Below are 24,746 nucleotides of genomic sequence, written 5' to 3'. Positions count from 1 at the left end.
TTAGCACCAGAGTACCCCTTTAACAGGTTGGGTGCAAATGGCAATGTGAACCGAGCCTAAACCCCAGACTGATACATTGTACATAGCTAGTCCTGGGAAAGTCATTAAGAATGCCATTTCTTAAAAGAGGTAGTCCAGTGGATTTTTTTATTTATTTTTTTTTAAACTGGTGCCAGAAAGTTAAACAGATTTGTAAATTACTTCTATAAAAAAAAAAAAATATAATAATAATAATAATAATAATAATAATAATAAATAAATCTTTATCCTTCCAGTACTTATTAGAAGCTGTATGTGACAGAGGAAATTATTTGCTTTTTGAATTTCTCTTTTTTGTCTTGTCCACAGTGCTCTCTGCTGACATCTATGTCCGTGTCAGGAACTGTCCAGAGCAGCATAGGTTTGCTATGGGGATTTTCTCCTGCTCTGGACAGTTCCTGATATGGGCATCAGGTGTCAGCAGAGAGCACTGTGGACAAGACACAAAATAAATTCTAAAAGAAAAATAATTTCCTCTGTAGCATACAGCTGCTAAAAAGTACTGTAAGGATAAAGATTTTTTTAATATTTAATAATATACAAATCTGTTTAAGTTTCTGGCACCAGTTGATTTATAAAAATATATATGATATATATTAAATGTGAGTAGCCGTATTAGTCCAGTGATGCAGATGCAAATAAAAAATAAAAAAAAAAATTCAGTATCTTGTAATATCTATTTTATTGGACTAACAGAATTTTGTAGAGAAAAGCTTTCGGGATTCCTCCCTTTATCAAGATTTGCTTTGGACGTGATAAAGGGATGAATCCTAAAAGCTTGTCTCTACAAAATTATGTTAGTCCAATAAAAAAGGTATTACAAGATACTACAACATTTCGATTCGTCACAAACTTCTCGGCTCAGCAGTTGATGACTTATCCTGCATAAATTAGTTCAGCTTTCAGGTGTTCCGGTGGGTTGGAAAAGGCGGAAAGGTGGACACAGTCCTAGGAAAGAGTCTCATTTATGCAGGATAAGTCATCAACTGCCGAGAAGTTCGTGACAAATCAAATTTACTGTAAGTTCGCTCATCTCAATATATATATATATATATATATATATATATATATATATATATATATATATATATATATATATATATATATATATATATATATATATATATATTCCCCCAGGAGTACCTCTTTAATGAAAAGAACACTGGTTTAAGATTAGCCAAATCCATTAAGAGGTGCAAGTCTCTTCATAAATGTAACATCTATCACTATCTGTGCACCAGAAGTAAAAAAAAAAAAAATATATATATATATATATATATATATATATATATATGCAATAAATAAATAAATCCTACCTAATTCAGTATAAATTGCAATACCACACTGATTTGTTTTTCTAAAATCTTACTTTTTATACCTGTGTACACTACACATTCCCATCCACAATCCGTTGCTAATATCACCCAAACATAATTATTTAACCCTCCTCTATTGTAGAATGTGGAAAAATACATAAAATTAAATATCTAATATGGAATTATATAAAAAAAAAAAAAAAATGACAGTACAATGTAATTTCATGTGTTCTATACAGTCCCTGCATATTATTCACTTCTATTCTATAATCAATAGCTCTCACAATAAGATAAATAACATTAATTAAAAGCTATAAATTTGCGCCACTTTGATATCACCCAAATAGTGTTTTGTTTTTGATGATTTTGATAGGTTTATCGACCCAATGTATAGATTAAATACTCTCCTATATATACAAGGGAATAGTAATAGAATACAATAGAGTCCTATATAAAAGAATATGTAACACTGATCCATACCGGAAAATGTTCCACAGTCAGCGGCAAAACTACAACTCTCAACATGCCCAGACAGTCAAGAGTTGTAGTTTGGCCACAGTTTAGGAGTCCAGGTTGGGGATCAATACATTATATTATGCATCATAGCAAACGCGGCCAATGTAGCGGAGCTCAATATGGAAAGATCACAGAAAAGATATCAGCGGGAGATGTAGCAGAGCTCAATATGTTGTGTTACTATTTGTTTCCTTATACCCCAGGAGGCTTTCCTGTAGAACAGCGGTCTTCAAACTGTGGCCCTCCAGATGTTGCAAAACTACAATTCCCAGCATGAATGGACAGGCGTTGGCTGTCCGGGCATGCTGGGAATTGTAGTTTAGCAACATCTGGAGGGCTACAGTTTGAAGACCACTGCTGTAGAACTGTGCAAAACCACAAATAAACACATTGGTAAATGTAGCAGAGCTCAAATGTCATTTATTTGTATTGTTTTCCAGCATTCCTATAGAAAGACCACAGCCAAGACGTCACCGGGCGATGTAGCAGAGCTCAATATGCCACATACCTCTAGAAAACACTGAACTAGAACATTATAAACAGTGTGCCCCCAGCTGTTGTAAAACTACAACTCCCAGCATGCCTGGAAAGCCAACTCCAAATGCTGGGAGTTGTGTTTTTTTTTTTTTTTTTTTTTTTTGGGAGACACCCTGTTTGAAGGGGGGGGGGGGGGGGGAATCAAAAAGTCCCTGTTCTGGGTTTTCCTGCAGAATTGTGCAAAACTGAGATGTAGCAGAGCTGAGTGAAGTCACTTTGTCCTATCTAGGGGGGGGGGGGGGAGATGTAGCAGAGCTGAGTGAAGTCACTTTGTCTTATCTAGTGGGGGGGGGGGGATGTAGCAGAGCTGAGTGAAGTCACTTTGTCCTATCTAGTGGGGGGGGATGTAGCAGAGCTGAGTGAAGTCACTTTGTCCTATCTAGTGGGGGGGGGGGATGTAGCAGAGCTGAGTGAAGTCACTTTGTCCTATCTAGTGGGGGGGGGGGATGTAGCAGAGCTGAGTGAAGTCACTTTGTCCTATCTAGTGGGGGGGGGATGTAGCAGAGCTGAGTGAAGTCACTTTGTCCTATCTAGTGGGGGGGGGGATGTAGCAGAGCTGAGTGAAGTCACTTTGTCCTATCTAGTGGGGGGGGGATGTAGCAGAGCTGAGTGAAGTCACTTTGTCCTATCTAGTGGTGGGATGTAGCAGAGCTGAGTGAAGTCACTTTGTAGTAATAATATGCGACATTCTTTATTAATAAATGTAGTTTGGGTCATATTTGTCCCATTTTCTATGCGATTATAAAGTTACTTCAGTGATCCGCCTACACTATAGACTGACATCTTAGTACACTCTAGTACAGAGCTGTAGACTTCACTATAACTACAGAAATCCTATAGGAAATACTAGAGAAGGGAATGAAGGAGCGCAGGACGTGTAACCCCGTCAGACTTACCCGGCAGCTCCTCCCCGTCCCCCCCGGCAGCGGACATGATGATCCCGGGCAGCCAGCATCTAGGATCCCGCACTCCTGCTGGCCGGAGCCGGCTCCGACTGTAGAGCCCAATCACAGACCACGCCCTTTCCTGTCAACTGCGCCCCGCCCATAATACCACGTAGGCATCTCATTGGTCGAAGTAAATAACGCGAGAGTTGTAAGGGGCGGGGCCTTGGGTCTCCTAGGTAACGGCGATGCTTAGTAATGAGAGCGGACAGCGGAGAGTCTGCGGAGCGAAAGGTGCTGCTATTCACGGTAAACACGTGACTAAGAGGGCTCAGCCAATCAGAAGACAGCTAGAGGGAAACATTTCCCATAACAACTAATCAGACTGTTGTTTTCGCTTTTTCTAAAGGCCTCACACAAAAGAGCTGACATCTGGTTGCTATGGGCAACTCCTTCATTAGTTATGGTAAAAGGGGTGAAAAAAGGGCAGGGTATAGCTAGCTGATCAGTCCGACTGCTGGGACCCCCAGAGCTGAAAACAAACACTAGTTTTGGGTCAAGTCCCCAGGTATGAAGTTGCCAGGAATTATAAACAGACAATATACAATATAGAATTTAGAATATTTATAAATTGTATAAAAAATAAATAAGACAAGCAAAATAGTGCATTATTTTCATAGACATTTCAGAACTGTATACATCTAATTTTAAAGGGGTTGTCTTATTTATTTATTTTTTTTATACTCCCTTAGAATTCTCCCCAAGACTAATGGACATGCTTACCAAGGATCTGTGCTTGTGTTGGTGGTAAATGGCCGTGTCCTGTGTCCCCATCACACTGCTGGCTTGTTTGTGTGAACTAGTTATTTTCTGTTTCTGTGTCCTCCTTCCAACTACAATCCCCAGGATCCCTTGTTTCTAGGTGGGAAGTTACTTATCTCCCTCCCACACATAAATCACCCCACCCATTGCAGCACAGCTAGGCTCCCTTTCATGCTCTGTGTTATGCATCAAAACTACACCCTGTGGTGAATGATCTTCCACCCAGCAATCGCTTAACCCATTAAAGCACAGACAGGCTCTCTTTTAACACCTGACTAATGATGCATTGTCTCGGGACCCACAGCAACCTGGGAAAAGCCAACTGAGAGACAATAGTCATTTTGTATGCTGCTAAAATGAACATCCGGGGCAAAGACCACAAAAGAATTTTGAGAACAGCCATAAAACACAGGTACAGACACTAAATTATGGATTACGCTAATTTTACTGCCCCTGTAGCACAGTTAAATATATTAAAAAAAAAAAAAAAAAAAAAAACAGGGAACTACACTTATCCCCCTGCAAGCTCCACAACGGGGCCTGGCTACCCAAATCTGCCCTGGTAGATGCGGGAAGTGACGGCACACTCAGCCAATTACCGGCTGTAACTCCCACACATTTCCAAGAGTGGGGGCCACTCTGTACCGTGGACAGGTGAGCAGCTGCATCCCTTTCCAGATATTGCAGGGGGTCCAATCGCTGGGGATCCCCGCAATCTGTGAATAAGTGTAATTCCCCGGACTACTCCTTTAATGTACCCTGCTGTCGCGCCAAGATCAGGGTTTGGCTTTAACCTTCAACTAACCTGAGGAAGGCATCTCAATGTAGCTCAGTCTAAGGGCAGTTTCACACCACATAAATTCAAAATTCTGGGTGGATTCTGCTTGCAGCAGTCTCATCTGGAATCCATGTGCACATGAAGCACCTTCCCATTCACTACAGCACAGTGCTGGGACGTGGCTGATTCCTCTGGAAGGTGGAACATGTTCAAATAATCAGTGTTGAAGGGCATAGGCCATATTCGAATTTGCAATATTTTGCGAATATATGGACGAATATTCGTCATATATTTGCTAAATTTGTATATTCGTAATATTTGCGGTTTATTTTCGCATATGCAAAAATTAGCATATGCAAATTTCCACATATGCGAAAATTCGCATGCCAGTCTCACACAGTAGTATTAGAGCCTTCTATACACCACACAAGCTGGAAGCAGAGAGGGATGATCACTGTGATGTGTACTGTGGAAAAAAAAAATTACAATATTCATAATTACAAATATATAGCGCTATATTCGCGAATATGCGATATTCACAAACAAAATTTGCATTGCGAATATTCGCGAGCAACACTACAAATAATGGAAAATCTGCTGTAGAACTTCTGAAGTGTTAACTAAGCAGCAGAATCCCATTAAAATTAACATCTGCCAAGAGAGAAATAGAACAAGGTCCTTTTATACTAGGGCCCATATGGAGGCCTCTGATCAGGCTAACTGCTCCTCGTAATCTGCATAGTAGAACCACATTACCGTAAGTAAGAACCCCTAGGAGCTATCAACCGTGATCAGATTTACCTTTACAAGATGGAAAAACCCTTTTTAAAGCACAGAAACTTTGTGAGTCCTAGTACAGGGCTGGAAGGGATGGAGCACGACCCAGCGGTTTATAGAATGCCAAGAAGAGAATCCTTGTAGGTAACAGAGTACATGGGACCTTGTTCTGGCCATAGATAAGGTCCCATTGATTGGACATTCTCTCACAATCAGCATAGACGGGATGCTTCATGGCTTTACTTGCTCTACTGTTTGACATAAAAAAAAAAAAAAATGGTTGCTGCCTGTAGTCACCTTTATTTTTTTCATTTCTGGAGCTGATTCCCCTGCAGGAAGCGTCAACAACAGATCAGAGGATGTTTCAGGATACGTCACCTTATGAATCATCAGGGTAATTGCAGCTCAGGCAACATTTTCCAGGAAGAGAAATGAGTGATTTAATGGTTGGATCCTGAGAAGGGCGCTTGTGTGAGGTCACTGGATACAAACTCACGTGAATCCGGATGACATCATACATCACAATAAATCAATGAGATCTGCAATCACCATCACGACACTCCCCCCATATACAACTCTCTCCTCACATAAGTGAACACGCCATGGCCTCCATGGAAGATCAGGGCTCTTCTATTGTGAAATATTCAGGTACCTTTCTAAGTGAAAGACAGGAGAGTCATCCAAAAACAAGGCAGACATCAGGCTGAGGGTCAATCATGAATCTTATAAGGAACAATACTAAAGGGAACAACTGCCCGGACAAGCTATGAACCTCATTCAACAGGAATAGGACGCCAGGACTGATGCCATCTTTGGACACTGTTGATGTAGAAACCTGATGCCATGTAGGAGAGTCATGGCCCAATCCAGGGTCATAGTGAAGAATTTAGGTGGGAGCGGAGAACAGCTCAAACCAGTGATACAGGTGATTGGAGATTTTCTAGATTTTTGTGGTCATTGAGGTAAAAAAAATCCAGATCCAGAAGGTGAAGTTGGATGAGAAAACTCCTAAACTGTAGAAATGTACCAATCTTGGATACATTTCCGATCCCTTCGGGTGCGAAGGACAATATAAGATGAGATCAGTTCTGGATCACCTGATTATAATAGTTTGAAAATTTGGGGCCAGATTAGAACTGCAAACATTATCCACATTCATACAAAGACCCTGATAATAGATGTTGAAGCTCAGAAAACTCTTGTTTCTAAGAGACACTTCTGTAGCTTGGTGTACCGAGAATATTCTCACAACCATAGCAAACCAGAGTGAACTTACTGGCATTGGGTCAATAGATCTTTAGATAAACTCAGAATCCAAATAAAATACAATATATAGAGGCATCCCTGAATAGGTCATTTATGAATTGCTGAAAGTCTGCAGCATCACTCTTGGCATATATCCCGAGAAAGCAGTCTCCTATTCATCTCCTTCCTTAATTTATATCAGATCAAACTTGGACCCCTTTAAAGGGGTTGTATGGGGAGCAAAAAAAGGTCCTGTCTGTTCTGCTCCTCGTGCTCCACTTTCGCTCCCTGGTAGTCTCGGAAGAAGAGAAGGAGAAAAGTATTTACCCCAATTATCGTGTGCAGTCGAAACTGCACTCACACACAATGCCCAATAGCTGCATGATATCGATACAACATCATGCAGTTATTAGACATGGCATGTGGATGTGGTTGCCATACAGGAACAAATACTTCTGGGACAACCAGGAAAAACAAGTGGAACACTGTGAAGCAGAACAAACAGGACTTTATTCGGTCCCTGGACAACCCTTTTAATGCAGACAACTTTGTTATCAGCATGAGTGGACACCAATTTTTCACATTGATCTTATACAGTTCACAGAAGGCAATGCAAGTCCTGATATAACTGTCCCTTCTTGGTCAATAAGATGCTAAGATGAAGCCTCTTTTCAATAATATATATATATATATATATATTATAGCATAATATAATGAAGGGAAGTTCACCTCGGTCTCTGGTCGAGAGCCAGGATATACTCTACCCTGAGTGCAAAACTGTATCCACAATGCACAGGCTGAGCAAGTCTACCTACCCTCAACTAGACCTGGAAGCTTTCTATTGGGCACAAAAATTGTGGGATGATCTCTATTTTACGGAGATAAGGCCATGTAACCTAATTGGGTGGGCTCTCCCAGTACAGTGGTTGGGATCAAGCAAGGATACCAACGGATATGCTCTTTCTTGAGGTTGTCTCCCCTGAAGACACAATCTAATTGTTAGTGAAATTAGGTCAACAAGGCTGCAAGATCACAACTGGTTAATTCACCCTTCATGTGGCCATACAGTACTTCATAGAAAGCCACCATCAATGCCATATTGTTTAACACCAGTTCTTATGTCATTGGGCAGAACTTGATAGCTTAAAACGTACCTCTAGTAGAGTTGCCCACAACCCCAAACTGTACAGATTGTGTGCCAAAGCAATACTGAAGGTACACCTTAATGACTGACCTTTGAAGTGTCTTGTTTTAGGTTGAGAAGCCAAATAAGTAAATTCAGAAAATAGATCAGGGGAAAGAGTATCTGGTCACCTTACTCCCAAGGAGATTGGGGTTTCTCTTGTGAGAGGTGGTATTGGCTACCTAAAGTCAATTAAAGTAAAACTGATGTGGATGAGTGTGAAGTCTACAGTACACTAGTGATCCCTCAACAGACCTTGTGATTTTCATCAAATTGTGGAGATGTTGGGCGATAAAGGATGTGGAAGTCTCTGGTTGCGTGGTCACAATGGAAGCAGTAGTTGGCGCCACAGATGGTTGCATGGTTTTTCAGATGACTGGAGGTTCCCTGGAGAACATGGCCAGGACCCCGGCTGCACCACTAGTTTAGTCCGGTTGTAGAAGCGCTTATGGCATCCATAATCTGTTTATAGTTACCAGGATGTAGAGAAGTGATCTCTTGGTCTTTACACTTTACCCCTGTAAGAAGTTATGGACTTTTCTGAAGGAAAATCACTAGAATAATCATAGTTTGGTGACAGTAGCGCTAACACTGTAGTATAATCAGGAATGGAACCAATGGTCAAAGCCAGGAGTATTCCAAAAGTTGCCAAATGACGACATAAAAGGCAATGCAAAATCCAAGGTCAGTCAGAATCAGAAAGGAGAAAAAGGACAGGGTATGAATCCGAATATACAAGCCACTGCAGGGCAGGGAAATCCCCCTCTATAAGAGACCACTAGGCTTGTCATTATGTTCGGGGGCTGGTTACCTGATGCTGTTGAGCAGCCAGCAGAAATGCAAGTGCAGCTTGGATATAATACAGATTAAGTAATGTAATGTATGTACACACTGACCTCACCAGCAGAATAGTGAGTACAGCTCTGGAGTATAATACAGGATATAACTCAGGATCAGTAATGTAATGTATGTACACAGTGATCTCACCAGCAGAATAGTGAGTACAGCTCTGGAGTGTAATACAGGATATAACTCATGACCAGTACAGGATAAGTAATGTAATGTATGTACACAGTGACCCCACCAGCAGAATAGAGAGTACAGCTCTGGAGTATAATACAGGATATAACTCAGGATCAGTACAGGATAAGTAATGTATGTACACAGTGACCTCACCAGCAGAATAGTGAGTACAGCTCTGGAGTATTATACAGGATATAACTCAGGATCAGTACAGGATAAGTAATGTAATGTATGTACACAGTGATCTCCCCAGCAGAATAGTGAGTACAGCTCTGGAGTATAATACAGGATATAACTCAGGATCAGTACAGGATAAGTAATGTAATGTACACAGTGACCCCACCTGCAGAATAGTGAGTACAGCTCTGGAGTATAATACAGGATATAACTCAGGATCAGTACAGGATAAGTAATGTATGTACACAGTGACCTCACCAGCAGAATAGTTGATTCCACTTAACTTCACAATAATTCTTTTTTTCACCACTGGTGTAGGTTGCTGCTGGTAATGTTAGGTGGGTACTTACATTGTTGGGAGGCAACAGGCAATGTTAATGGGGCACAAGTTTAGGCTGGCAATAATGAGGTGAGGAGTGAAGAAGGTCGGCAAGTTATGGGGAAACTAGATGCCTTGCAAATTGTTAGAACTGCACTAGGTATCTGGAAAATGGGCACAAGTCCTTCTATTCCAGTCACAATGATTCTGTAACCAACTATATTTCTCTTCCTCTGGCCTCCACCGTCTGTTACAGCTATTACATGCTGATGCCAGGCAGTGGGTTGATGCGTGCCTGGGCAAAGCATTAGGGTTTGGTTTTAACATCTTAATGCCAAATATCTCCCTACCATATATGTAACAGTGTCTCCAGCGGAGGATAGAGGAGACTCCACCTGCAGAATACAGCAATAGGGCATGATCTCGTGACTGGCACCATGACTGGCAAACATGAGCTATACATATAAAATCCTATCCAGGCAGCCTGAGGTCATGTAGGCAGAGGTGAGCATGGACAATGATGGCTGGTAACTTATAGATTACAAGGCATTTCATCTAGACACAGGTAGCAGTGCCAAAAGTGCATGAGAACTTTATTGCCATACTAGGTGACTGATTAATAGAACATGGCATGTGCCCAGTGTTATACCATTCACATTAGTCATTAAGAAAGCGTAAGAATAAGTAATTGTACCTCCTCAAGAGGAAAAAGGAGAAAAAAAAATCCTAAATACCTGGTTAAGAAAATGGTCACTACCAGTGCGCCCTCTAGTGGAGGAAACATATTTTTCCCTAAACTGCAAACAGCATGTATGTAAAGCTTGTGAAGATTGATTCACTTAATATCATGACACAAGGTCAACAGAGATCTAGCTTAGAGGAAAAATAGTTTTATTAGTATCAGCTTAGTTTATTGCATGAAGACTTATATATCAAACAGTTAAAATGTTTTTTTTATATGGTTAAACTGGATGCCCGCTGACTGGGTATATAGTAACACACGTCTAGCAGAGTGTGCAAAATGCAATTTTAGAGGTCAATGTCATATTTGCCATAGAGACCGGGTACACAGATACTATAAAGTCAGTGGTGAGAACAGGGGCATAGATAAGGGTGATAGATTATGTACATAAAATCTTCCCCTTGGCCCCTCACTCATTCCCTGGCTCATCCACATGGCTTTCCTCTCGCTGCCTGTATAGTCTGACATTAATTCTGTTATCTGATGGTGAAAGAAGATTACATGATGGGAGTTCACTTATCACCAGCATATGGCGGATAGCATTAAACACACTAGTCCATTAGGAGCAAATAGATGTGTATGGAAGTGTGGGAATGTGTGTCTGTATATTTTCCACAGTATGGTTACATGTTTGAATGTATGTGCCGCACTGTCTACACATGAGAATGTATGTGCCGCACTGTCTACACATGAGAATGTATGTGCCGCACTGTCTACACATGAGAATGTATGTGCCACAGTATTTATTAGGGCTGCAACATTTAGTGAAAATCATTGATAATGGAAATTATCAACTATTTCAATTATTGATTAATTCAATGTTGGGCGACAAGGCCTAGTAGCATAGTATACCTACTATTGTTACTACTTTCTTTGCCTTTTAGCCCCTCAGTCTTCCCCCACATGTCCCCTCACCCTCCGGTGCCTTTTTAAAGTACTACTGTTAGTAAGAAAATAAAAATAAATATTTAAATAAAAAAATGCTTAAAATCAGTGTAGTAATGTGCCCTAAGGCCTGTGTGCATAATATACATGTGTTAATATGTAAAATAATTTTTAATCTATGTATTACTGTGATGAGTCTTTCTGAATTTCTCTCAGGCTGGGGGAGTTTCCCCTGGAGTATGATGAGCTCCTCTCCTCCCCCCCCCCAGGAGCTCTGCACTAGGGATCGACTGATTATCGGTATGGCCGATATTATCGGCCGATAATCACGATTTTGGGCATTATCGGTATCAGCAATTATCTTGCCGATAATGCCCCGCACCGCCACCGCCTCGACCCGCCGCACCGCACCGCGTCACACCCCCCACCGTGATGCTAGGCGGTATACCGGTATGGATTTTTTCCCATACCGCTATACCGGTCGGGCCCCTCCCCCACCCTCCGAGTCAATAAAACAAACTTACCCGTAATGGGGGTGGTCCAGGCCATCCATCGTTCCTGTAGTGTCCGGGGGCGTTCCGGGTGGAGGGTGGTCCGGGCTGTCCTTCTCCCACGGTCTTCTTCTCCACTACGGGCAGGCTCCGGCCTAGTACGCTGCATAGACGCTGCTACGCAGTGAGTGCAGGTGCTTCGCTGCGCACGGGCGGCACTGCGCAGCGGCGTCTATGCAGCGTACTAGGCCGGAGCCTGCCCGGAGTGGAGAAGATGACCGCCGGAGAAGAAGGACAGCCCGGACCGGACCACCCTTCACCCGGAACGCCCCCGGACACTACAGGAACGATGGCTGGATGGCCCGGACCACCCTGACAGGTAAGGGGAGAGAAGCGGGTGGTGGTGGTGGTGGTGGTGGCGGCGGCGGCCTATGGCCCCGCAAAAGCCACTGCAGATCATTGATTTAAAGCGCCCGCTTTAAATCAATGATCTGCAGCAGTGTCGCAGGGGGTTAAATAGCCGATAACTTATACCGGAATATCGGTATAAGTTATCGGCTATCGGCCCTAACCTGCACCGATTATCGGCATCGGCCCTAAAAAAACGATATCGGTCGATCCCTAGTCTGCACCAACATTTTTTTTTACAACTTTCTGCCTAAATGCATTTAGTAACATAGTAACATAGTTCATAAGGTTGAAAAAAGACCAAAGTCCATCAAGTTCAACCTATATCCCTAATGAGTCCCTACTGAGTTGATCCAGGGGAAGGCAAAAAAACCCTCATACTAGAGGTAAAAATTCCTTCCTGACTCCAATATGGCATCAGAATAAATCCCTGGATCAACGTTCTGTCCCTATAAATCTAAAATCCATAACCAGCAATTTTATTATTCTCCAAAAATGCATCCAAACCTCTTTTGAACTCTTTCACAGAGTTCACCATGACCACCTCCTCAGGCAGATAATTCCACAGTCTCACTGCTCTTACAGTAAAGAACCCCCATCTGTGCAGGTGTAGAAACCTTCTTTCCTGTAGATGTAGAGGATGTCCCCTTGTTATAGATACAGTCCTGGGTATAAATAGATCATGGAGAGATCTCTGTACGCCCCCCTGATATAGTTATACATAGTTATTAGGTCTCCCCTTAGCCTTCATTTTTCTAAACTAAATAACTCTAATTCTGATAATCTTTCTGGGTACTGTAGTCCTCCCATTCCTCATATGAACCCTCTCCAGCTCCACTATATCTTTCTTGTACACTGGTGCCCAGTACTGTACACAGTATTCTGCCTAAATGCATGCTCTATATCAGGATATACAGGATAGAGGATAAGTGTTTGATCACAGGGGGTAAGTTTTAGTTACTAATAAAACCATCTCCTTCATACAGATATATTGTGAAGTAATCGGGACACAATTTTGGGCTTTACCTGTCATGATCTCCTATTCATCAATATTTAAAGGGGGTTTCTGATCATAAAACTTTACCCATAATGAAAAGTTTTGCAACTTACCAAAAGTCCTTGTGTTTCAATTGCAATACCTAAAACCTTTGAGTAGGCTGGCCATAACAATTGTATGCAGTCTATTTAACTCACAGATTGTTACAATTGGATCAGAACTGACGTGATGTGAATAAGAAGTTTCCATACACTGACAGCACAGTGACTCCGGTCGGCTCATTTTCGACCCATATCCGGTTATGTGTATACTACGGTTTTAGGTCCGGTCACAAAACCGGATACGGGGCAAAAATGAGCAAACTGGAGTCAAACTGTGACTCCGGTCGGCTCATTAAAGTCAATGGATTTCAGCGCTGGTGTGGCTGGGGTACGGGAGCGCACGGTTTCCCCTCCGCCAGTCGTAGGCTGAAAACGCGGTGTGAAAGCACCCTTAGGGAAAAGAAAAATAGAGGAGCAGACACACCTTCCCACACAGCAGCTGCAAGATAACATCAATCAGTGAGCTCAATTCTGGGCCTGAAGAAACGCCCAGGGGGCGTGAAACGGCGCCGTCGCTTCGGACGGGGCTCCGTTACACCTCTTGCCCTGCCGTTCCATCTGACCGTATGTTGCCCATGTAACTACTTTATTGAATAAAGAGCACAGCAATGGATTGGTGAGTGAACCACTTCTTTCTTTCGTCTTCTTTGGATTTATCAATCAGTGAGCTTTTACACTTACTTCACCGAGGGGAGAGATACACTGACAGCAAGCAGAGATCATTAATGCAAAATGAAAGTTACAGAAAAGCCAATAGCTACTCAGTGTCACACTTAAATGTAAAGTGTAAAATATAATTAATTATTTTATTTTTTTATTGATTTTTCACGCACTTTTCATCCACTACCAAACACTGCGTCCTCTATCTCTCTTACATACAAGATCAGTAAATGGAGTGTATATTAACAAACAGACAGCAGTATAGAGGGGGAGGAGGGATGTAGTTTCCACTATCCAGACCCAGATAGTAAAAAGAAATTAAAAGGTTAAAAAACACAAACCAGACACCCAGAATAAATAACAATACAAATTAAAAATGTAAAAAAGTAACAATGAAATTCATGACTTTCCCTCTTCGGTGGGCAGCTGCCTCTTTAAAACAAAACACAGCCCCTACAATCCCGTCATGGAACGGTCGTCGTCAGATCCCACTGGCCGGTGTGACAGTGATTGGCAGCAGAGTGCAGCTATGGGGGTCTCACAGTGCAGAGAATGGTGCATTTATAATATATAAAACATTTTTAAATGAAATAAAAAATAAAATAAAAAGACCCCCACTCCAGTGCACAGCGATGGGGTTGGGGTTCCCGAGCACCCCTTCCAGTACCCTCAAAACATAACTTATGACCCTTCCTCTTTCCTTAATACAAAAGGAAAATTAAAAATAAAATAAAAAAAAAGGACAAATTAAATCTCCCAAGCTGGCTCTGCCAACGTGCTGCTGTAGTAGGCAAGAAATCCTAGACCCGCAGAATTTCCTTGGCATCTACACCAGTCCTGTGTGGATTTTTCCTTGTGCTGGTCACCTCTGTATCAATTTTGCAGATACCTGAGAATTGTTTGTGTTTCTTTTAGTTTAGTTTTCATTTTCCCCTGGAGCTGCCAATACAAATTCATAACTTCCCGGACTTCATGTAGGATGGGATAGAGCCGCGCTGTGTCAGACCCTCGAATCGTTTGTAAGTGTAGTTGAGGAAGACCCAGTCCTTGGATTTGTAGTCTGGTTCTGTGGTGTTTGGCACTAAAAAAAGGTAAAACAGAAAAAAAAAAAAAAAAATAATAATAGTTTATATATATATATATATATATATATATATATATATATATATATATATATATATATATTATTTAAAAAAAATTATATTATTATATATATATATATATGAATTCGGGTAGAAAAAACAGACATGGTGCACATCTACAATCTTGTATAATGATCTGATTGCTTCTCAGCATAATATCAAAAACTAACAGGTTGTTAGTATACATTTTTGATCAAAAAGTACAAGCCCACTCGCCACGTCAAGGCCACCTATTTAGAGTGGGTCCCTAACGTCCCTAGCATAAAATGGCGCAGCACCGAGCGGCGACCACCACCGCCGCGACACTATATAAGTAGTAGTTAGCTACACATGGGTCATTTCTTTCCTAGCAGCCTCCCAGTCTGACTGGGAGAGCATGGTAAGTGAGCCATTACATCTTGTTCACACTGGTGTGGTGCTGTGCGGTGTCCGTTACTGCCGTGGCGCCGTGTCTGCGGGGAGGTGCGGCACATAGACTGGTTTGAGTGGCATTGGGGCCGCTCTGCCGGTGGGTCGTTCCCCCCTGTGGGCATTGGTGTCGCGGCGGTGGTGGTCGCCGCTCGGTGCTGCGCCATTTTATGCTAGGGACGTTAGGGACCCACTCTAAATAGGTGGCCTTGACGTGGCGAGTGGGCTTGTACTTTTTGATCAAAAATGTATACTAACTACCTGTTAGTTTTTGATATTATGCTGAGAAGCAATCAGATCATTATACAAGATTGTAGATGTGCACCATGTCTGTTTTTCTACCCGAATTCATAATATATATAAATATATATATATATATATATATATATATATATATATATATATATATATATATCTCTATCTATCTATCTATCTATCTATATCTATATATATATCTATCTATATATCAACAGAAGAATGCAGCAGCACACTGCCAGCACAAGGATATAGGTGCAACATGAATATGCAGTTAAAACATGGAGACTATACAGCTATGGTGTAATAGATGCAAATGTGAAACTATGAAATAGTGAGGCACTTAGCTCGCAAATTTGTCTCCGCCGGCGGTCAAATAGCTTGGACCGTCCCACCGCGATAATACACACACACACACACACACAGTAAATGACATCTTATAGCATCACAAAAAGTGGGAATTACAACACGCAACTTGTGGTACATGCAAGTCTTGCTCCTAAAATAAACACAAAAGAAGAAAACAGCTATACTAATCATGATATATGGCATACATGATGTGTCAACTGATACATCTCACAATATGGAATTCCTATTGATGAATATTCAAGTTATTCTCTGCTGGACCCAGGAAAAAAAATAATACAATACATTATACACGAACGGTCTCAATTAAGATTCCGAAATTTCACAATGCTTATAATATTCTGATATTGTATTTATTTTTTCCCCCAGGTCCAGCAGAGAATGACGAATATTCATCATTAGGAATTCCATATTGTGAGATGTATCAGTTGAAACACATCATGTATGCCATATATCGTGATTAGTTTAGCTGTTTTCTTCTTTTGTGTTTATTTTAGGAGCAAGTCTTGAATATACTATAAGTTGCGTGTTGAAACGCCCATTTTTTGTAATGTTATAAGAGGTTATTTCCGTTGTGTGTAATCAGCTGTTGAGAAAGGCTCAGGTGAGCCGCAACGCGTGCAGTAACCAAGCTGAAAGCTCAATAAAATAGTGTTAAGCTATTTACCGTGTGCCGGGACCTTCTTCATATACCATTGTGATATTTCCTTGTGCACCGGACACTAGCCACAGTGCAGACTGCCTTCTTTCATTCATATACAGTGGTCCCTCAACATGGTAATCCGTTCCAAACAGACCATGGTTTGTTGAAACCATCGTATGTTGAGGGATCCGTGCAATGTAAAGTATAGGACAGTGGTCTACAACCTGCGGACCTCCAGATGTTGCAAAACTACAACACCTAGCATGCCCGGACAGCCGTTGGCTGTCCGGGCATGCTGGGAGTTGTAGTTTTGCAATATCTGGAGGTCCGCAGGTTGAAGACCACTGGTATAGGAAGTTGTACTCGCGTGTCCCCGCCGCTCTGGACTGTCACCACTGCCCTGGATGTTGCCCCGTCCCCGAGGTGTCCCCAACGCTCTGGTAAGGCCTCTGCTTCCCCGACATCCTCGCTCTCAGTCGCCACCATCACGTCGATACACACACCGATGACGGGACGGCGTGCGCAGCGACGTGATGACGACGATGGAGAGCGCCGACGATGGAGGGGATCCCGAAGAGGATGCGCCGGAACCCCGAGGACAGGTAAGTGATCGTCAGCGGACCACACGGGGCACCGTAAACGGCTATCCGGTGGCAGCTGAAGCAGTCTGCGCTGTCGGATAGCCGTTTACGCGATGGCCCCGACATACAAAAGCATCGTATGTTGATGCTGCCTTCAACATGCGATTGCCACTGAGAGACCATTGTATGCTGAAATTATCGTATGTTGGGGCCATCGTAGGTCGGGGGGTCACTATGGAAGAGAGTAAGATTGGGTTCAGAGGATAGAGTGGGGGCAAGAGGACAGAAAGAGCACAGAGGCTCATGGTGGAGGAGAAAGTATACAAAGATCAGTATCAGGTGCAGAGGGGTGACAGACAACCGGGAGAGGACAGAGAGAATGCAGGTGAACAAGAAAAGACGAAAAATAGGATCAGGCGGTCGAGTAGAGAAAGTATGTGAGCAAAATACAGGGTGTACAGACGGGCAAGTAGGGAAGAGAACGAGCAAAGAAAGAGACAGCAAACAGGGTACTGAAAGAGCGAGCAGAGGAGGTAAAGGGAGTGCAAAGGAGAAGTATAGAGAGGGAAAAAAAAGAGAGCAAGAACGAGTAAGGCTAGCAGAGGAAATAAAAAGGAGTGCAAAGCAGAAAAAGAGTAAAAGGAGAGAAAGCATGTGGATGAGCAGAGCATAGAAAGAAGGGGAGCAGGTAAGAGAGATCAATCAGGCAAAGAAAGAAGAGCAAAGAACATGCAAGAGATGTGAGTAATGCCAATCTCTGTACAGTACCATAGAATGTGTTTAATAATAAAACATTTATTCCACAGTATTGTACAGAGATTGGCATTACTCACATCTCTTGCATATTGTTTTTTGCTCTCATTCTTCGTTAGCACCATGGAGTGTTAATGGCCTTTTTTGAATCTCCATACACCGGAAGCGGTGCTTCTCCTTAAGAAGAATACTTATCACCTTTTCCTAGTCTACAATCCTCTCACCAGCCAAGCCAGAACAACCTGCTCTGTACTGACAAGGGGCAAGTACCCCAAAACAGCTGTCTGCAGATGGGTCCCGTACCCTTCTGGGGAGAAGTCTGGCTTGGCATAAATCTCAATCAGTTTAGGAGACTCCGTAACTGGAGATAAAGCTGATTTTAGGGAAAGCTATCTGTGAAGGTGGTGTGATGAGCCGCTTTGTATATTCCTTTTCCCATTAAGCCTGTGGAGTGCTAATGACTTTTTCTTGAAATTCCATACACCGGAAGTGGTTTTCTTCCCTAAGGAGAATATTTATCCCCATATATTTATTTATTTATGAAAGAGCCTGAGAGATATAGATATATTGAGATTTACAGGTACACGATGCCAGTAAGAGCAGTTCTCTGATGGGCCACAGCCACCCATGTATGACACTCATGCCATGCTTCACACAGTGGTTCACCTCAGCCAGTCACCTTGGGGAGCTGCCCATGGAGGACAACCCCAATAACGCTCTAATATTATTTGCAGGGCTGACCACTTATCACAGGGTTTGGTTTGGTTTACAGGGCAAGACAAGGTTACTGGATAAACTGGAAAGAAAATGGGTAGAACCTCTCAGAAAATATGCATCTCTATGTGGATAGGGCCTTGTGTAAACTGACACTTACCTGGCTGTAAAATATCAGATTCTGGGAAATCATCAAAGTTAGACGTGTCATCGATGCTCTTTATCTCAATGGTGATGGCTGCAGGTCTCTCCCTGAATGAGTAAAACATGACAGACCGAACATTACACAGCAGGGACTTGTAGGGGAAGTTATGATGTTGGTTTGTGACCCTGCAAGCACAGGAATTCACCAATATACATTTATCATAAGGCAGCTCCCTGTGAATGGCAGGTATGTTCCTTTAAGGATCTCACATTGATGCTGTTTTTAGATATCAAGCAACTAATCTGGACCACAAAATCCTATATTTATCCCTTCTTTATACTGCAGCATTTGCAGCCCATATAGGATCTGTAGGATTTATGCCATAAACATGGGAAGGAAAACCTTCCTGGCTGTGTCCCCAAGTATCTGCTGCTCTCATCTTCCATACCTGATGTGTCCCCAGTCAACACACTCAAAGAACGGGTGACTTTTTATTTCCTCCACTCCATTGGCACCGATTCTGTTGTCAGCGTCCGTGCAAAACCTGTTTTTTGGGAACATAACCAATATATTATGGAATATATACTGTATATGACAAATGGGTTGGTACACTTTCAATATATATCTGTATCTCCGTATCACTATCTATATTTAATATATCTATTTAACACATCTAGATCTACCTACCTACTGTCCCAAGAAACACAATGTTCACACAATTTAATTTCTGTGTGGTATTCTGCACAGACATTCCGCTGATTGATTTCAATGGCACATGACTGAATAACCGCGGCAGATGTCTATGCTTTCTGCTGATTCTGCACGGTAATGCATTGCCATCTAGGAGTGAGTAATGTTCTGCAAGCGCTCTGCCGAGTGGACATTCCACTATGTGAACAAAGACTTAAAAGGAAAACTGTCAGCTTGCTCCCCCCGCACTAACCAGCGGTACTGGCTGGTAGTGCGGGGGACGTTGATCAGTTTGATTCTTAGCATGCTCGATTTTTGGTATATGCTAGTTAGGTGCTAACTGGCACAGGCCGGGATAACTGGCACTCTGAAGTCAACACCGCTGGCCGCAAAGCCGCCCAGGTCATCAATATTCCTCCCCATCCCTCTGCCTCTTCCTCACAGAGAAGGGAGAAGAAGGAGAGGCAGATGGAGGGGAGGAATATTGAGGAGCTGGGCGGCGTTGACGTCAGAGTGCCAGTTATCGCGGCCTGTGGCAGTTAGCACCTAATTAGCATATACCAAAAATCGAAGATAACGGGCGAATGGCGCAGCAGATCCGGGCATGGTAAGAATCAAACTGATCAGCGTCCCCCGCACTACCAGCCAGGGAGGGGAGCAAGCTGACAGTTTTCCTTTAATACTAACAGCATTCATACTTGTCAGGAATTTCAGGTTAATCCAGAAAAAAATATTTTGGAGAGGGAAAAAAAAAAAAATAATATCTTGAAAAACCTGATAATCCAGTGTGCTACAAATTGGTCCAATATCAGATCAAGTAGGAATCTACCTGTTAGTCTAGTACTTCAAGTCCTCATGTCCTGGGGCTTCTGCCCTGATGCTGAGAGGCACCGAGTGACATACTGCCCAGACTGAAGACATGTGCAGCCAACACTACTGTGGAGCTCCCATGTGTATATACATTGTTTCAGACACTTCTACATGCTGGGAGTTGTAGTTTTGCAACAGCTGGAGGCACACTGATTGGGAAACACTGCTTTAAGGGGTTGAGCAGTTATTCACAGGAATGTGGCACTAGCAGCTCAATTCCATCTGGAGGGGAGTTACTTTGCATACTTCTTTTCCCCAGGAAACATTACCTGGCCAATAAGTCTTCTTTAACCAGCTTGGATTTTCACCAAGGAGACACATCCTCTATATATAGATTGAATACCTTCTACCCATGTGTACAAATTCTGGCTGCATAGATCAGGGGAGAAAATTGAATACTAGAGGAGCAATGTGACTAATGGGTACTCTAATAGAAATCAAATGTTTTCAAATCAACCAGTGCCAGAAAGATCTACAGATTTGTAAGTTACTTCTAAATAAAAATATTAATCCTCTCAGCTGCTGTATGCTCCAGTGGAAGTTGTGTAGTTCTTTCCAGTCTAACCACAGTGCTCTCTGCTGACACCTCTGTCCACATAAGGAACTGTCCAGAGTAGGAGCAAATCCCCACAGCAAACCTATCCTGCTCTGGTCAGGGGGGTCAGCAGAGAGCACGGTGGTCAGACAGGAAAAAAAACTACACAAGTTCCTGTGGAGCATACAGCAGCCAATAAGTACTGAGATTTTTAATAGGAATATGATTTTTAAATAGAAGTAATTTACAGACCTGTATAACTTTTTGTCACCAATTATTTGAAAACTTTTTTTTTTTCTCCTTTGCGGATTACCCCTTTAAGTATTCGAGCTCTCATACAAACAGTAAATATATGCAATAAAGTAATGAAAGTTTTTGTTTTTTTAAATAGCTCATCACTTTAGCTTTCAAGCATAGTGGATTATTGCTATAAATCACTCACATGGTTGTCTCAGGATAGACATTTGTGACAATATACCATCAATAATGTCCAACTGGTAGGAAGCCAACAGGACACCAGACATGGCACTTTCAACTTATAATCAGAGGGGTCATAGAGGTTAGATATCGATGGTACATTCCACCAACCTATCCAGAGACAACACCTTTAAGCGGCGGCAACAATCACAGGACGTCTACGGCCTTGGCCCGTGTGTGTACAGGATCACATGAGCCGCCATCACACAGACCTGAGAATTAAGTCTTTGGCCTTTTCAGATATTGGCACCTCGGGAGGAAACACGAGCGTCTCTTTCCAGGTCATCACTTTCCTATAGGTCTCCTGGGGGGTTTCTGAGCAGAACGGAGGATATCCTGCGAGAGGCAAAACAAAGCAATAAGTGCACAGCTTATTATGTCCTGATTAATTATAAAGTCATGTGATGTGGGGGAGGAATGATTCATAATACAGAATAAATCATTATCAAAGCTGGGTGGATGACATTACAATGAAATCTCCCGGCTGTGTCAGAAGCAGGAAGGGCCCGAGGGGCTACAAGCTTGTCATATATCTGCAGCGTATAACGGCAGCCATACCTATCAGCATCTCATACATAATGACTCCCAGAGACCACCAGTCACACAGCTTGTTGTATCCCGTCTGCATGAAAACCTCAGGGGCGATGTAGTCTGGGGTCCCAACAGTAGAATATGCCTACACAAAAATAAGTTCAAAAACAGATTATTAATGCAAGATGCAGCAAAGACTTAAAAGAGTATCATTCCAATCATTGCAGAAATGGTGCAGTGTGTGGCCCTTTAAGAACTAGTGCCTCCACAGTCAGAAGCAAACAATGGCTTACCAGCTGCCTCCGATTTTTCTTCCAGGTTTCCGCCTTCCTCTTTGAGTTCATATTCTGAAATGCTATTATAAGATACAATAAATATGTTAGGAGGAATACTAATGTCAATCTCCACCTTTTAACTCTACTGTGCTAAGGTCTTAATATATCTTTATAATGGTTAGTATTTCTGATACAGAGCTCCAAAACCTCTGCACAGGGACGCCTAATAAAATTATGTCTGCCTGCAGCCACCACAAGGAGGTGTATGAGTCTGCATGCAGTGCGCTCCTCCTATAATATCAATGCAGGGGATCTGGAACTCTGTATCTGAAAAAAGCTCTAATGACTATAAAGATACAATGTGACAATAATCAACCTTTAAACTATAAGATCTGACAAAACCCCCTTGTACTCACTGAAGTCACTGGGTGGATTGTGGCTCAGGTTCCTGTAGAATTCGGTCCGATGAGCTTTTTTCAGGCCTGTGCAAAGTCCAAAATCTGAGAGCTTGACGTGACCCTGCAGATATATATGAAAGGTTAATATCAACCTCTCCTATCTCACCATCAACCTCTAAAACATTTCTCCTCCTCATTATTCACAACAATCTCTGTTTTATTATCAACAACAAACTACTCCTCATTATCATACTTAACACCACCGAAAACTACTTCCTCCTCGCCGATACCAAACCCCCTCCTCCTCGCCGATACCAAACTACCTCCTCCTCGCAGTTAATAAAGAGAAGATAGAGCTTAGGTGCTAAAGCATAACCAGTCTACATAGACATTGGACACACCTTAGCATCCAGCAGTAGGTTGTCTGGTTTGATGTCTCGGTGGATAAAGCCCAGCTGGTGAATGGCATCGATGGCTAAGACAGTTTCTGCAATATAAAACTGAGTCTCCTCCTCAGACAGTGTGTCCTTCTTCATGAGCAGCGTCATCATGTCACCTACAGAAGAGACCACAAGAGTGATCAAATAGTTAGTACAGCTCTGGAGTATAATACAGGATATAACTCAGGATCAGTACAGGATCAGTAATGTAATGTATGTACACAGTGACCCCACCAGCAGAATAGTGAGTACCGCTCTGGAGTATAATACAGGATATAACTCAGGATCAGTACAGGATCAGTAATGTAATGTATGTACACAGTGACCCCACCAGCAGAATAGTGAGTACCGCTCTGGAGTATAATACAGGATATAACTCAGGATCAGTACAGGATAAGTAATGTAATGTATGTACACTGTGACCTCACCAGCAGAATAGTGAGTGCAGCTCTGGAGTATAATACAGAATATAACTCAGGATCAGTACAGGATAAGTAATGTAATGTATGTACACAGTGACCTCACCAGCAGAATAGTGAGTGCAGCTCTGGAGTATAATACAGGATATAACTCAGGATCAGTACAGGATAAGTAATGTAATGTATGTACACAGTGACCTCACCAGCAGAATAGTGAGTACGGCTCTGGAGTATAATACAGGATATAACTCAGGATCAGTACAGGATAAGTAATGTAATGTATGTACACAGTGACCTCACCAGCAGAATAGTGAGTACGGCTGTGGGGTATAATACAGAATATAACTCAGGATCAGTACAGGATAAGTAATGTAATGTATGTACACAGTGACCTCACCAGCAGAATAGTGAGTACAGCTCTGGAGTATAATACAGGATATAACTCAGGATCAGTACAGGATAAGTAATGTAATGTATGTACACAGTGACCTCACCAGCAGAATAGTGAGTACGGCTGTGGGGTATAATACAGAATATAACTCAGGATCAGTACAGGATAAGTAATGTAATGTATGTACACAGTGACCTCACCAGCAGAATAGTGAGTACAGCTCTGGAGTATAATACAGGATATAACTCAGGATCAGTACAGGATAAGTAATGTAATGTATGTACACAGTGACCTCACCAGCAGAATAGTGAGTACGGCTGTGGGGTATAATACAGGATATAACTCAGGATCAGTACAGGATAGGTAATGTATATAACACAGTGACCTCACCAGCAGAATAGTGAGGTGAGTATAGCTCTGGAGTATAATACAGGATATAATCAGGATTAGTACAGGATAAGTAATGTAATGTATGTACACAGTGACCTCACCAGCAGAATAGTGAGTACAGCTCTGCAGCATACGACACTGGGGGACTTTTTTTTTTTTTATGACATTAATTACCTCCAGGTAAAAACTCCATTATAAGATACAAGTTCCTTTTGTCCTGAAAGCTGTAGAACATTTTCACCACCCAGGCCCCATCCGCTTCCACCAATATATCTCGCTCGGCTCGGATGTGTGCCACCTGCTCCTTTTCCAACATGTCTGCTTTCCTGAGAATCTTCATTGCATAGATGTGCCCTGTGTCCTTCTTCTGAACAAGACGCACCTATAACCGAAAATAATAATTTCCCCAATTTGTCACATTTC

The 24,746-nt window shown here is 42.2% G+C and overlaps 2 protein-coding genes across 4 annotated transcripts in view; both read right to left on the bottom strand.

Annotated features, from left to right (window-relative positions):
- BMAL2 (basic helix-loop-helix ARNT like 2) overlaps positions 1-3,458 on the bottom strand; it is a 45,628-nt gene extending 42,170 nt beyond the window's left edge. Inside the window, exon 1 of the mRNA XM_056553770.1 lies at positions 3,305-3,458. Within this exon, the coding sequence (XP_056409745.1) occupies positions 3,305-3,341 (37 nt within the window). The 5' untranslated portion in view covers positions 3,342-3,458. The remainder of the gene's footprint in view (positions 1-3,304) is intronic.
- Positions 3,459-13,664: 10,206 nt separating this feature from the next.
- The window catches only part of STK38L (serine/threonine kinase 38 like), a 32,962-nt gene continuing 21,880 nt past the window's right edge, over positions 13,665-24,746 (bottom strand). For 2 of the 3 annotated variants that reach the window (XM_056553771.1, XM_056553773.1), the window contains 9 exons: positions 24,498-24,705; positions 23,085-23,239; positions 22,702-22,804; positions 22,304-22,365; positions 22,038-22,155; positions 21,692-21,815; positions 19,356-19,451; positions 18,923-19,014; positions 13,665-14,981 (listed from right to left, as the gene is read on the bottom strand). In XM_056553771.1, coding sequence (XP_056409746.1) covers positions 14,854-14,981; positions 18,923-19,014; positions 19,356-19,451; positions 21,692-21,815; positions 22,038-22,155; positions 22,304-22,365; positions 22,702-22,804; positions 23,085-23,239; positions 24,498-24,705 — 1,086 coding nt within the window. In that variant the 3' untranslated portion in view covers positions 13,665-14,853. The remainder of the gene's footprint in view (positions 14,982-18,922; positions 19,015-19,355; positions 19,452-21,691; positions 21,816-22,037; positions 22,156-22,303; positions 22,366-22,701; positions 22,805-23,084; positions 23,240-24,497; positions 24,706-24,746) is intronic. The other variant, XM_056553772.1, reaches the window with a different exon arrangement.

Source organism: Hyla sarda, unplaced genomic scaffold (assembly GCF_029499605.1).
Source record: "Hyla sarda isolate aHylSar1 unplaced genomic scaffold, aHylSar1.hap1 scaffold_38, whole genome shotgun sequence".
Classification (NCBI taxonomy): domain Eukaryota; kingdom Metazoa; phylum Chordata; class Amphibia; order Anura; family Hylidae; genus Hyla; species Hyla sarda.
The sequence above is the reverse complement of the archived record's forward strand: the minus strand, read 5'-3'. Positions and strand labels throughout refer to the sequence as shown.